This window comes from Cryptotermes secundus, unplaced genomic scaffold (assembly GCF_002891405.2).
Source record: "Cryptotermes secundus unplaced genomic scaffold, Csec_1.0 scaffold330, whole genome shotgun sequence".
NCBI classification, from domain to species: Eukaryota; Metazoa; Arthropoda; class Insecta; order Blattodea; family Kalotermitidae; genus Cryptotermes; species Cryptotermes secundus.
This window is the reverse complement of record NW_019734317.1, coordinates 1940910-1954988: the sequence shown is the minus strand read 5'-3', so window position 1 is coordinate 1954988 and position 14079 is coordinate 1940910. Positions and strand designations below refer to the sequence as shown.

The window sequence follows — 14079 nt, the reverse complement described above, 5'->3', positions numbered from 1 at the left end:
ATAAATACTTTTACAACTCTTGTACTGCAGAATACAAGAGATCTGGTTGTAAAAGTATTTGTTGCTAGTAGCGAAAAAAGCATGGGTAAGAGGGGCGAGGGCGGGAGCACTCAAAATAGTTGCTAAGTTAGCATACCTTCTTACCGATTGTGTTCTCGGCCCTGTCGTCCATTTTAAATTTATTTCATTAGGGTGCGTAGAGATGGTAGGAGCATTGCACCGAGATGTCATGGCGGCCATGTTACCACCCAATAACATGGGCGTTTCACGGGGCTGCTCACAGACGTGCATGGCACAAGGAATTTAAATACTCTCAGGGCAAGGTACGTTTTTATCTCAGACTACATGATCCGACATCCGTTAGGAGTGGGCGCATTGTATCATTGAGGATCATTGAGCAAGGATATCGGAGACGTATAGCTGTTGGGTGGAAGAATAGGAAATTGGGAATTTGGGAAAGTGGGGAACGTGTGTAGGGGACCTAGAGCACCTAGAGGACGGTAGAGGATTTGATTTAAGTGATCTGAATCGTCTGAGTGTAGTGCGGTTTTCTTCTTTTTGTGCGTCATGCTGAGTAATTGATAAGTCAGTGTGTAATTGACAGCAAGCCAAATGGCAGCCGCGATCATAAAAGTTTCTGAATGAGAATGGGCCAGAACTCCAGTGTTCCTACTGGAGTCCAAAGTGGAAGGAGAAAATCATTACGGGAATCATGGAGGTCACCGTTCCTACGGAGATCACGAATACATCAAAGCTCCTTAAGTGCTACTTTCAATTTTATTGATGTTGATATGAAGGTAAGGAATTTGGCAATAAGTCTACCAAGATTAACAGATTAGCAGTTGGAAGAGGCGGCAATAACCAGACCTCCGTTTGAATCATATATGTTAAACGAGTTAGATTATACAGTATAGGTTATATTGGATGCAGTGCAGAATATCATTTTTTGGAAATAATCTGGTTCCCATGCAGTTATCAGATTTGTATATTTCTGGTTGTAATACAGATTAAATTGTGTCCCAGTAATTTTAAGGTATTCATTCATTCATTCTTTTATTAATCCTGTAGATCATGATACAATGATATAGGACAAGTCTTTCAGCTAATAATTAATAATAATAATACATTATTAAATTACAACAATCTTTATACTAAAAAATTATATAAGATGTACAACATTTTATACTTTATATGCTGTATACTTCTGCTTATATCAGTAGCCAATATTCGAGAATTCATCGTTCAAATAGTCCTCCGTTTAGTAATAGCACCTCTGAACAAGTAACTTCTTCAATTCCCTTACGAACTGATTTTTGTTTTCTATTACTTTTATGTTGTTAGGCAATTTGTATACTGTTGGTATCCTAAGATTTCTAAAGCTATCCCTGCATGATTCCAAATGTGTTAGCCCTGCAATGTACCTTACTGCCCTTTTTTGGAGTACAAAAATTATTCTAGTGAGGGTTTTAGCACTATGTCCCCATACTATTATTACATAAGATAGATGAGGATAGATCAAACCGAAATACAACATTCTTCTTTCATTAAAATCAAGTATTTTAGATAGCCTGTTAATTATGAACATGTTACGGCTAATTCTACTGCAGGTTTTTTCAATATGTAATTCCCAGCTCAAGGTACTATCTGTTACTACCCCAAGGAAATTTGTGCTTTTTACATTTGATATTTCCCTGTTCTTTATTAGGATTTTTAGGTTACTTTCCTGCCTGCATTGTTTTTCTGGAAGAGAATATAGTGAGTTTTAGATGGATTTATAAATAAATGATTTGTCTCAAAGTATTGTTCTACCACTCCTATATAATTTGAAGTCGTGTTTTGGAGCTCATTCATATCTTGTCCTACATTCAGTATTGATGTGTCATCAGCATACATTATTGATCTGCCTTGTGTTAGATGTGGGATATCGTTTATATACAAGATGAAGAGTAATGGGCCAAGGACCAATCCCTGGGGGACTCCGTATCTCACTGGGAGGCTACTTGACAAATATTCTTTCATACAATTGCCTTCTGTGTGTGTTACTTTTACGTGTTGAGTTCTGTTTCTGAGATAGGATTTGATTAGCTTATGTGGTATACCACGGACTCCATGTTTGTATAATTTATCCCTAAGAATTTTATGTCGAATACAGTCAAAGGCTTTTGATAAGTCTAATAGTACACAGTTGCATTTGATTTTATCATTCAAACTTTCTATTATGATTTCAGTAATTGTGGCAGTTGCATCGTTAGTAGATTCATTTTTCCTAAATGCTACTTGCATTCCTTGAAAATGTGATGGTTGCATTGGACTGCAGCTTTGTATGCGTTGTCTCCACTATTTCCTGTTACATACCTAGCTTATTATAGTCTCCTTGATTTCACCATCTTAGCAGTGTAGGGTGACCTGTATAAATAATAAATTAGTAAAATCTTGTCTTTGCTTTCCTGGCCATGTGCACCTGCCTACCAAAGCATAGAAGCTGCTTCACATGAGGATGTTACTCTAGAATGAGCTCTAGCAGTGATGTATGCATTGTTCTTTATGCTGTTTTGTGGGCAACACAAATGGATTCATACAGAGGATAGCAAAATTTTGATCTCTGAAACCACTCGTGTAACTGTGACATCCTTTCCTAAGCTTCATTGGGAGGGAGGAGATTATGTTTGTACAGCTTTGTATCAGTCATGTTTTTCTTATACACAGACATTTGTTGTGTGTAGAGTAAGCATATGTTTGTACATACTGTAGGGAACTCCTTAATGTTCCATATATTTGCAAATGCATATTTTATGATTAAGGCTGCTATATTATCACCTTGGTGCACTATGCATGACATCCCCGGAGACAGTTTCTGTAACGTGTCAAATGTACTGCCAGGTGATAAAGAAATAGGTCTCACCAAGTCATAAGTGATGTAATTTTAATACTTGAACTTCCAGGATCTCAGAAATGTCTGTGTTTGCATTGTTTTAATAGCCCTCTTTTTGAACATTAATGAACTACCTTACCACCATCTTTCAGCTGATTGTCTAGATAATGTGGGACCCTCAACGTCTCAATCCTATGGGCCTTCAAGGCATGATACAGGGATAGCTTTACTTTTTTACTTTTATGAAAGGTCACTATACAGCTGGGTATCTTTGGATCCCTTTTATCATATGGCAAGACTCAAAACAACCATGTGAAGTTTTACATCGATTTTGATCTCTCACTCTTCTATAATCTGAGTTCATATAGTCATATAACAACGTGTTGGATGATGGACTGGTATATGAATTTTAGGCAGGTGCTTACAGCCTTTTATGCTGAGATACCTATTACATTACATTACATTACATTGCATTGCATTCCATGGATCCAAAGTTAGTCAAAATGACTGTAGGATGTGGAATATGTCATATAAATAAAAAACATACGTACAGACCCAAACAGTTCTCACACAAGAGAAACCAAGAATACACAGTGACTACACACAAGGCTATTTAAAGATACATAAGTTATTTTTTAGACAATAGATATTCATCAACAGAGTAGAATGAATGTGTATTTAAGTATTGTTTCAGTGCTAATTTAAATCGTGTCTTTTCATTCATAAGACCTTTGAGATCAGATGGCAGATTATTAAAAATGTTGATCCCATCGTAATATGCGCTTTTCTGAAAGAGGTTAGCAATTTGTTTATGAACCCACACACATGCACATGCTCGCACACCATGGAATTGTGTGGAGGATAAATTATTCAGAATCAAAAACAATAATTCTTATATATGGCATATCAAGCTATTGAAGCTGAACCAAGGTTAGCTTTGTAGGATTTGAGGTACTCATGGTGGTGGTTATGAAGAGTTCTTTCTTCTGGGTTATAACGCCATGCAGTCCGTTGACAGTCAGCTGACGTTTTGGCAGAACATGCTGCTGTTACCGTCATTCATTGTGGATAGTAAATATTTAAAAAAAAAATTATAGATATATGCAACATAAACACAAAACCTAACCCTGACCACTACATGCTACATACTACGTTCTACCCTCACCAGATATCAAATAGGAGTGTATAGGAATCAGATTTTTCAGTAATCTTCTATCTGTAATTAAATGTTTAAACATGATGCAAGAATATTTAAGCCACATTGAATCTCTTATCTTATTCCTACACAGGAGATTAATGTAGATAACCTGAACATTTCAACAGTCAATTCAAATGCAGCTCTTTGTTATGCAACTCTTGTTTTTGCCAGTGAGTGGATAAGAAACATGTCTGTCTGACAAAAGTGTGGTTAATCCCCTGTAAAAAAAAATTGAACTTGTGCTGAATTAATTAAGCACCATACCATGATGACATATAGGTGAGTGGAGGTATAACACCACCATTCTTGACCTTGTCACTAGATGACTAGATGACAGATCCAGACTGGACATTGTGGACAAGAGAAAATCTTGCCCCTTCCAGGATTCAAACCTTGGCTGTCCAGCTTGTAGCGCAACTTTTTTTTTATTGCTAATGGGGTGGGACTAAGTCCCTTGTACTGCAGCCATTTCTGGCCCATTGTATGAGCCCCAGATGATAGGTGAGGGTGATTGTGGATCAATTGGTGGAATGAAGATTGGCAGGGGAAACCGAAGTACTCTGAGAAAACCTGCCCCAGTGCCACTTTGTTCACCACAAATCCCACTTGACCAGACCCGGCATCGAACCTGGGCCGCCGTGGTGGGAAGCCAGCGACTAGCCACTTGAGCTATGATGTGGCCCTTGTAGCCCACCATTATACCAACTGAGCTATCCTGACTCCTGGTTAATATTCCATACAGTCCTCAACTGCAGTGTGCTCGTATTTCTGTGGTGGAGTGCTGAATAACAGAGTTTTGAGATGAAACCACTATCATATGCTGCTGAGACAACTTCCCATGTGACTACCATGTATAACAGTAATATTTTCTGCAGTACCTCCTCCATAACATGAAGGTTTTGAGAATATTATAAAGGGTTTTCCCTGCCATTAAGTGTGGAGCGATTAGGCGGAGAAGCATCTCATGACCTGAGAAAGAAACGTAGGTCATTCGGCAGAATGATACCATCATTCTCATAATGCGATGTAGAGTGCTGAAAGCAGGGTTCTTGATTATTGATTATGCTAGGCATCAGGGCATCTGCAGACTGTACTACAGTCAGGTTATCATTTGAACCACAGTACAAACTAAATAGCAACAGATATGTTCTTGAGGGAATCGTGATTCAGGTTTCATAGCAGTTATATCCTGCCTTTTTCACAATCTTGAACACATGTTGGGAAACAGCAGTGTCAGTAAGGTGCCCATTCTGCAAAGGATGGGGTCAAATTAAGGTGGGTTTACCATCCTCATGGAAAATCCACCTGTTCATCTCCACATAGTCAGGTATTTGCTACAGCTCCCTTGTGAAAGAACCATTAAAAATGAGCTGACTTCTCGTATAATTCTCTGTCATGTTTGTTTAAATTAGAAAATAATACATGCTGCATGGGGATTGTTAATTGCTGAAGTATTTTTGTACTTTTTATTATGTTATTACAATGAAGTTTTAACCATCTTATTCTGTCTCATAGATCATAATCTTGAATGTGTTCTACATTCTTAACTCAATTATTTCAAGTACCCAAAGTATAATATTATCATTTCTGTCATATCATACATCACTTATATGTTGATCTACAGCATTAATGAAGAGTAGTAAGTGACGATGTTTTGCGTATCACAGCTGGGTTCTGGGAATGGCTTGGGAAAGTTCACCTAATTTATTTTCATTAACCAATTTTTTTTATAGTAATTGTGATTGATTGAATGCAGTTCAGTGGTCTTACGTGCAGCCACCACAAAAGAGTACTGAGGCCTGCTGCTGCAGTGATTATGCAACACTACAAATGAAGCCATTACGTCATGAATAAAATACAAGAGACATAACATGCTGAATTCATGGGAATGTGGAAGAATTTCTGCTGTTTGACTATGGATAGATTTGCAGCCATAGGCAGATCACTCTTTGTAGGGCCAAAGAAGCAACGCAAGGATCACAATGAAACACGATGGTGCACATGTACATTTAAATTTGTATATTAGAAACTCAAGTTTAACAGTGATATCAATTCCAGATCAAATGTTATCGTCCAGCAGAGAGCAGTGAAACAATTTTTAAATGATTCTCAATTATGTAGATTTTTTCTTAAATTATAGATATGTCCAGTACAACATTTTTCAGGTCATGGACAAAATTGGGTGTGTGAAATAATGGTTCAGATGACCAGTGCTCTTGAAGGTTTCATGAATAGTAGGAATGACTTGCATATACTTAGTTCAAGTAATTAACTGTAAATGCCTTTAGATGTCACTACTGTGTTTTTCCTCCATAAGATACTTGGCTGAGGGTGGGGCGTGCTTGCTTGTTTGTTATGCCTGGCAGTGTTTGCCAAAACTTTAAAAGAAGGATAAACATAATGTTGGTTCATAATTTCAAATTTTAATTTTTAGGCAGTGGAACAATAGTCCACTGTAATTATTATTTTTCCTAATAGATAACACAGTTGTTCTTACTGTTTAAAATTTCATCTTTCTAAATGCAATCCCACAGTTCTTTTTATTTAAAGACAGAGGCTTGTGTAGAGGTCATAACTCCCAGACTGTTGCAAATGTACCGTGTTTGGTATATAATGCGACAAATAACTTCACACCGTATTTGATATAGCGAATTTATTGCACATTCGCTCTTACAATCACACAAATTACAATCTGACATTTATTGCCATCGGCAGTGTCACAAATACTTCACTGCAAATGCTGGTTGACTGCCTGGCTGACTCGTAACTTGAGAACTTGAGAACTCAGAACTAACTGCTGGCTAACTCGGAACTAACTGTGAATAGTCTTCGCTGCTCCTTATGTAGCCTCGTTCCGGACAACACAGAAAACAACCATGTATTAGGTGCCACTGTTGCTACCGTGTTTACTGGTGTTACTGGTAACGCTGTCGGGAGTTGTCTCTTGCAACCACTGTTTACCCGCATTGCATAGCGACCAGTGTGTCAGGACTCAGCTCACTTTGGCTCCGCTCGGCACGTCACCGCTGCCGGTGGGGGAGTGGTGTCCTGCATAGCGCAACACGTCACAGTATGTGTTAACATTGCACCAGTAGGTTCCTTGAGAAAAACTTGTTGTGTACCAAATTCTTTGTTTCTGCCTTTTTCAATAAATGAGATATGTGCATGAAGAGTGCTGTCTTCTGGGATATAATACCATGTAGTCCACTGGAAGTCAACGGACATTTCAGAGGAACATACCGCCTCCAGCTTCTGGGTCGAATAAGCCAAGCAAGGTACCAGTTTGAAAGCAGGTGGCAAGCCACTCACACTACACGGCATTATATCCCTCTTGAATCCTAAGAGATATTTACATATTTGAAAAAATGGTCTGCATGCTAGAAACTGCGTAACTTTATTAATTAATGTCTAAGAGTTTAATAATAAAAAAATTGAAACTTTGGGAAAGCGTTTGCTTTATACATACCTACTGGTAAAATAAAAACTACAGGAATTTGTGATAGTGTGTTTGAAACTGAATTCAGTTTTGTTTGATTTCCTATGGAATGACACTGTTATGTAATATTTTAAGTGTGGACTTATTTGTACCTGTGTGCATGGCAATATCTGTAATATGACAAGATTTATGACAGTATGTTTGGATGTGCAATAAATGAACACTGGAAGTCCAATGAATTGTGCAAAATAGCAAAGAATTAATTTGGAAAATATTGACAGTTGACCGGTTGTAACCTGAATTTTGTGTTACAGGTGGATCAGCTGAATGTTAACACGGCCAGTGAAGAAGAGTTAATGACACTTGCAGGAATTACTCGAAACATTGCGCAGAATATTGTCGAGTACCGTCAAGCTATAGGAAGATTTAAAAAAGTTGAGGATCTGGCACTTGTGTCGGGCATTGGTGCTGATAAACTAGATCTGATTAGACCAGAGATATGCGTCAGCCGCCGTAAAAATGCCAGGTAAATCTGGTCTCTGTGACCATTGTGAGATTGTGAAGTAATCAAGAACTCACATTTGTTGTTGGGAAGTAATGTGACTCATCAGTATCTCCTTGAGCTTTGCACCTTTATGATAGCATTTTTAAACCTTTATTTGTACTTAAACCAAAATCTCACAGTATGCTTAAACATACTGTACCACCTGTGTTAGTTCTCTGTATTTGGACAGTAATCAGATCTGGAATATAATAGACATGAAATTGGCTGTTGGCTCCAAGGTGCTATGTCAGCATTTGGAGGGACTAAATAAAATTGTGACAAAGCTCTCTCAGGTTGTCTGGTCTCCATGTAGAGATATGAAGTTGGGACTTTCGGAATATGAAACAGCAACTGTAACCACTCTACAGTGTGTCAAATACCATCAGGCATAGAGTCAGTCCATATTAATTCACGGGATTCAACTGAAGAGTAATGCTCATTTTGTTAGCCCCTGTAAAATTAAAATTATAAATAGGTCATCATCAACCACTCCATTTAATTTACTTACCATGTTTATGGTTTATTTAAAACTGCTGTTAGCATCTCGGGCAATGTGGTATCAAGTACATACTAGGATGATGCACAAATTGGAAAGAATGTACAAGGAAGTGGTTGTGGCCTGACTTGAGATACTGCTCTGGAATTTGCCTGGAGAAACTGAGAAAAACCACAAAAAATCTCAGTCAGGGTAATTGGTGTCCCATCCAAGATTCAGATCAGGCATCTTCCAAGTACAAGACAGAAAAGCATCACCATTTGATCATCCTGTCTAGTGGTTGGGTGTAGTTGGCCTGTTAAGGTATTATAAAATAGGAATTTCATCTATTAAGGGGTTCCCCAGAATTTCCTAAATGCTTTTCTTTGGTTTGGTAAGCCAGTTATTTTTTGGGATTGTATCACAGCTCATTCTTACAACATGTTTTGAGCATCACTAATAATTAGACTATAGATTTTATTAAAATCATATCACACACCCTCACATTACAATCAAACACTATATTAAAGCCTCAAGTTTGATGTCATATTAAGCTTTTCTTATCTGGAGTGGTTCTGTAGACTCAAGATTCTTCTCTTTCAGTCATGTCCAGACCATTTCTGAGGCTTGTCTAGCTTTGGGTCCATTGTGTTTAAAGGGATCTTTCCCCAGGGGAAAGCAGCTGAAGTGTCATGCAATTCCATTTCTTACCCCCAAGTTACAATTGTGCAGAGCTTTTCTTCCAGTTCATCTGAATGCCATCATGGTGTTTTGGTTAGGTACAAGGACAGTGTTTACTGTAATTTTATTGTTGATTTTTATAGCTGTGCCTCTTCAAGAGCTCAGTCATTAGACAGCTTACCAAGCACTGAATCAAACAGCTGTAGCCGCCTCTTCCTGAAGGGCTCTCCACATTCACAAAGTAGAGTACTCAATGTAAATACAGCAAGTGTCTTTGAGCTAATGACAGTGCATGGCTTGACCCAGGAATTGGCAGCAAATGTGGTGCTCTACCGTGAAAAAAAGGGTCCATTCCACACAATAGAAGATTTGATCAAGGTTAGTAAGATATGTTTTGAGTTATCAAATTTTCAGTTGTTTTCCATAATTTTGATGAAAAGTTAACAGTTATGAAAGTGTTGATCGTCTGTTATGAATTGAGAGGTTATTCGTGATTCCATGTTTATTTATTTATTAAAGATGACTGTGCATGTTTCAGCACCCGCAGTATTGAAAATGAATACAATAAAACTTGGTTATAGCAACATCGGTTTCTGCGACACCTTGTCTATTGCGTCAAATATTCAATGGTACGAACTAATTCCTCATAAAGCAACTGTTTTTATACCTTGCTTAGTACGACATGCACAAATGCATCAACCTCGTATGTAACGTCATTTTCATTCCTGAATTTCTCTGAGATCGTGGGAAAGTTCGATGTGTCTGCCCACCCTCACTTTCTCTACTTGCTGACGTGACTGTCCTGGAAGAATACGACCGCGGGCTGCAAGAGGAGCGTGGGTTTTATGCGAAAACAATGGTGTGGGGTGGGACTGCGTGAATAGTGCAAGAGGACGCGGCAGGTTGTTAACTGCATTCCTTTCCTAGAATCTCATCTAACAGGACCTCACATTGTCTACTTACCCTGTAGTGTTCCTGCCTAAACCCAGAGAAGTGCAGTAGCGAAAACATGGCAAAGGAAAGGAAAGTTTTAAGCATTGAAGAGAAAGTTAAAGTGATTCGTGAAATATTGTGTGTATTGTCAGTGAAAAGCGCTGTAATATGTCTTTGATATTACACATTTGGGCAATTCTACGTTAATGTTACGTTAGTCTGTACTTAACTACGTATTTCACTAAAAAATGCAACATTTTAACTCGGTTTTTGGTAGATTTTTATGTGACTAACATAAGGCTACTGTGGAAGTGCCCATTTCAGTTACAGTGACATTTGTTTATAACGACACTATTTTTAGGTCCCTTTGATGACTTTATAACCAAGTTCTCCTGTATTATGCCTGACAGTGGTAATGAGTTATGTAATGCGAAAGAGCTCCATTGGATGGTAATATGAATAGTGATAGGAGTATTTTTTTTTTGCATTTTATGCTGATTGTTATTGTGAACAGTTTATTTTTTGTATTGCCCAACTTGAACCATCATCCATGATACGTGGGAAAGATGCAGTTTTCAGAAATATTCATGTTTATGAGGTCTTTCATTGTTTTCTGTGCTCAGAGGCAGGAAGAAGGTTTTGCTGTAGAAACAGTTGTGCCACAGTTTTATCGTTTTTTGACAGTGTTAGGGGTCATGCAAAAATGCATGCAGCATTTCTGTAAATGAAACAATTAGTTCCAGCCAGAACTCATAAAACCTACTTTCTTAGTGTACAGACATCCGTCCAGTCCTATAAATCTTGTGTTGTTAGTGTTATGTTTATGGATTGTAAGTTTATAATTCAACAGCAAAATGCAATTTAACCGGCTGCTTGGCAGTAAGAGCTCATAAGCAGAAGGTTCAAATCATGCTCATTTCAGCATTTCCCTGCTGCAGCTTTATGTGTACGTAGAAGTTGCAAGCATGTCACAGGTCTGAGGGCCTTCTGCAGATCACATCGCCAGACCAAGGGAAGTGATGTGCTTCTTGTGTGAACTCTTTCTGTGTGTGTGACTGGGCCCACAGCACATTTGAAAAGCCCATATGCCAAAAAATCATAAGCAGCACCCACCCAGATTGTAGCAGATGCTAGAAAAGGTCTCTGCTGTTATGAACACATTCCTTGCACCTCCACGGAAAGTTCACATTCATGCATTGAAGTTTTTTTTCAGAAACAGAGCAAACTTAAAACTTGAATTTTGAATCTTTAAATGCAGTTTCCTGTGTAAGGCATCTAAGGCACTTTGGGGGAATATTCAAGCATAGCACTGATTTCATCCAGTTGCTCTTTAGTGAACACCTGGAATTTTGATTTGGTTCCTTTTTTGTTCAATGTGTCTCTGTTTAAATTTATTTAGATATTATAAGTAGTTTTATTTGGGATTCTAAGACCCTGAAACCAATGTGTTAATCTTTTTCTGGCTGCTGTACATGACACTTGTTTCAGCATGTAACTCTTGAATAGCATTTTGATACAAGATGTAACATCAGTGACTGAATGTGTAATACAGTAACAGAGGCTTGGGAGTATTGTAGACAGGCATGTAACACATAAGCTTATTTCATGGTTGCTGTTCAGTTTGTATTGGGATGATTCTGGAGAGAAATTTTAAGTGTATAGGCTAGTTGTGTGTCTGCTGTGCCATGAGTCTAAATGTGCATGACATGAGTAGCATTTGTTCTTCCCTCTTGACCAATTGAAGGATTTGTGGCAGGCCATCAGATAACCCCCTTTGTATACTGAATACCATCATCATGCTCTTGTTAATTATTGCTTTTGCCATATTAATCTTTCAAGGAAGTTTTTAGTTAGTAACAGAGTGTTTTTCCCAGGGGTAGAGTGTCGGAGGCATGTATCTTACCACTCTTCTCCATTCCATCTCGTCTTTCTTATCATTTTCCCTACCACTTATACCATGTTTTTAATCTTTATAAGCCATATGTTGAAATATTACATTGTTCAGAACAACATGATCAGTGCTAGACAAAGGGAGAAACTGAAAAAGACGTGCACTATCTGGAGAGTTGATGTTGGCATTTGATTAGAAACAAGCCTGAAAAAAATAGATATTTTGGCTCCTCAGTGTGGAATTACAAGAGGTACAATTCAGTATGTAACATCTTCACCATTACATATTTAGTAGTTATTACAATAACATTTACATTGTATCAAAATCTTCTGCTATCAGACTGTGAAGAGAGAATTTGATAGGTAGGCAAGTAGTTTCAGGAATTTGTGTGTAATGGTCTTGAGCCAGAGCTTACATTTTGCAGAAAATCCCCATGTTACCTATGAAGCATCTTTACACATTTTCATGAAATAAGGTAGTCTAGCAGTAATGCTGTAGACTTGTTTTAAGGAGGTGCTCAGTTTGAGCCATGACCATGACACCATGTAACCTGACTGCAGTTTTTCATTTTGTGTGGCTTTTCAGGAGGTGCTCAGTTTGAGTCATGACCATGACACCATGTAACCTGACTGCAGTTTTTCATTTTGTGTGGCTTTCCTTAACCCTTCCAGGCAAATTCCAGGATAGTACCTCTGTTATGCCATGACCACCTCCTTCCACATCCTTCCTGATTCATTATTCATTTATTCTAGAGCATTTGATGGTATATAATCTGCAGTACTGAAATCTTTGTAAAATTACCCACCACCATCACCTCCAAACATCCTTTTCTTTACTTGATCATAACTGCTGCCTTCTTCTCTGCAAATCATCCAGTCTGCTTAGGGTGTTGTATTTGCCAACTGACTTCAGTGGACAAGAGTCAGCTTACTTCATAGCATTATACTGGTGGAGAATATACATGATCAACTTTCAAGGAAGTGAGAAATAAACATAGGTTCAGGTGGTTCAGATGCAGGTGGATGGTTGCTATCCATATGAAAGGTCTGGAGTGATCCTTTCTCTTTTCACTACATACACAACGTTAATGTATTTGTATTGAGAATTGTTCTTTTTGTGACTTATATTCTATACACAGTTATCTTTTGGTGTCTTTGTGTCCTCACAAATTAATCATGTTTGATGAGTCACATTCCTGTGATTGGTGATTTTTGGGTTACTTGCATTGTGTATTCAACAGAATTAAATAAACATATACTGAACAGTTCTTAAAGAGTTTCTCAGTGACAGCCTTACAGCTGTTCACATTTTCCGTAGGGTCTCCTCTCCAGATCTCTCCCTCCAGACTTCCTGATAGTTTTGTAACCATCATGAAATTTCTTAGTTTCTCTAGTTGTTAGAAATATAATTCACTTTCCTCAACTTTTGCCAGAAATTTGCTTCATAGTTCCTATTTGAAAATATGAGGATGGAATTCCAAAAGGCAGCTTTGAGTCTTACAAGTATTTCTATGTATTTTCAAGGAGTGCTAGTGTAAGCAACATCTTAATTATCTTGGAACTTCATTTTACAATGAGGATGAGAATGATGATCTGCTAGGAGATTCCCACAGTATCTTGAATAGATGGAAGAACTACTTTTCTCAGCTATTGAATACCATCATTGATATTAGGCAGATAGAGATACAGCTGAGCTATTACTACCTGAGCCTACTCCTTTTGAGTTTGAAATTGCTATTGCAAAGTTGAAAAGTGAATTTCCAGGTAGTGATCAAATTTCAGCATAACTGAATAAAGCATGGGGTGAACATTAGGGTCTGAGATCCATAAACTCATTCTGTTTGGAGTAAGGAAGAATTGCCTGATCAGTGGAATGTGTCTTATTGCACCAATTTACAAGAAGGGCGATAACAGTGACTAATAATGATTCAGGAATATCACTGTTATGAACATCATACAAAATAATATCCAATATCCTTCAAGGTTAAGTCCATAAGTAGATGAAATTATTGGGGATCATCAGTGTGGATTTTGATGTAAGAGATCAACT

At 37.9% G+C, this 14079-nt stretch overlaps 1 protein-coding gene across 2 annotated transcripts in view; it reads left to right on the top strand.

Moving 5' to 3' along the window:
- The first annotated feature begins 258 nt into the window (after positions 1-258).
- The window catches only part of LOC111868551 (endonuclease/exonuclease/phosphatase family domain-containing protein 1), a 36110-nt gene continuing 22289 nt past the window's right edge, over positions 259-14079 (top strand). Inside the window, exons 1-3 of one of the 2 annotated variants that reach the window (XM_033753093.1) lie at positions 259-797; positions 7821-8032; positions 9350-9584. In XM_033753093.1, the coding sequence (XP_033608984.1) occupies positions 642-797; positions 7821-8032; positions 9350-9584 (603 nt within the window). In that variant the 5' untranslated portion in view covers positions 259-641. The remainder of the gene's footprint in view (positions 798-7820; positions 8033-9349; positions 9585-14079) is intronic. The other variant, XM_023859295.2, reaches the window with a different exon arrangement.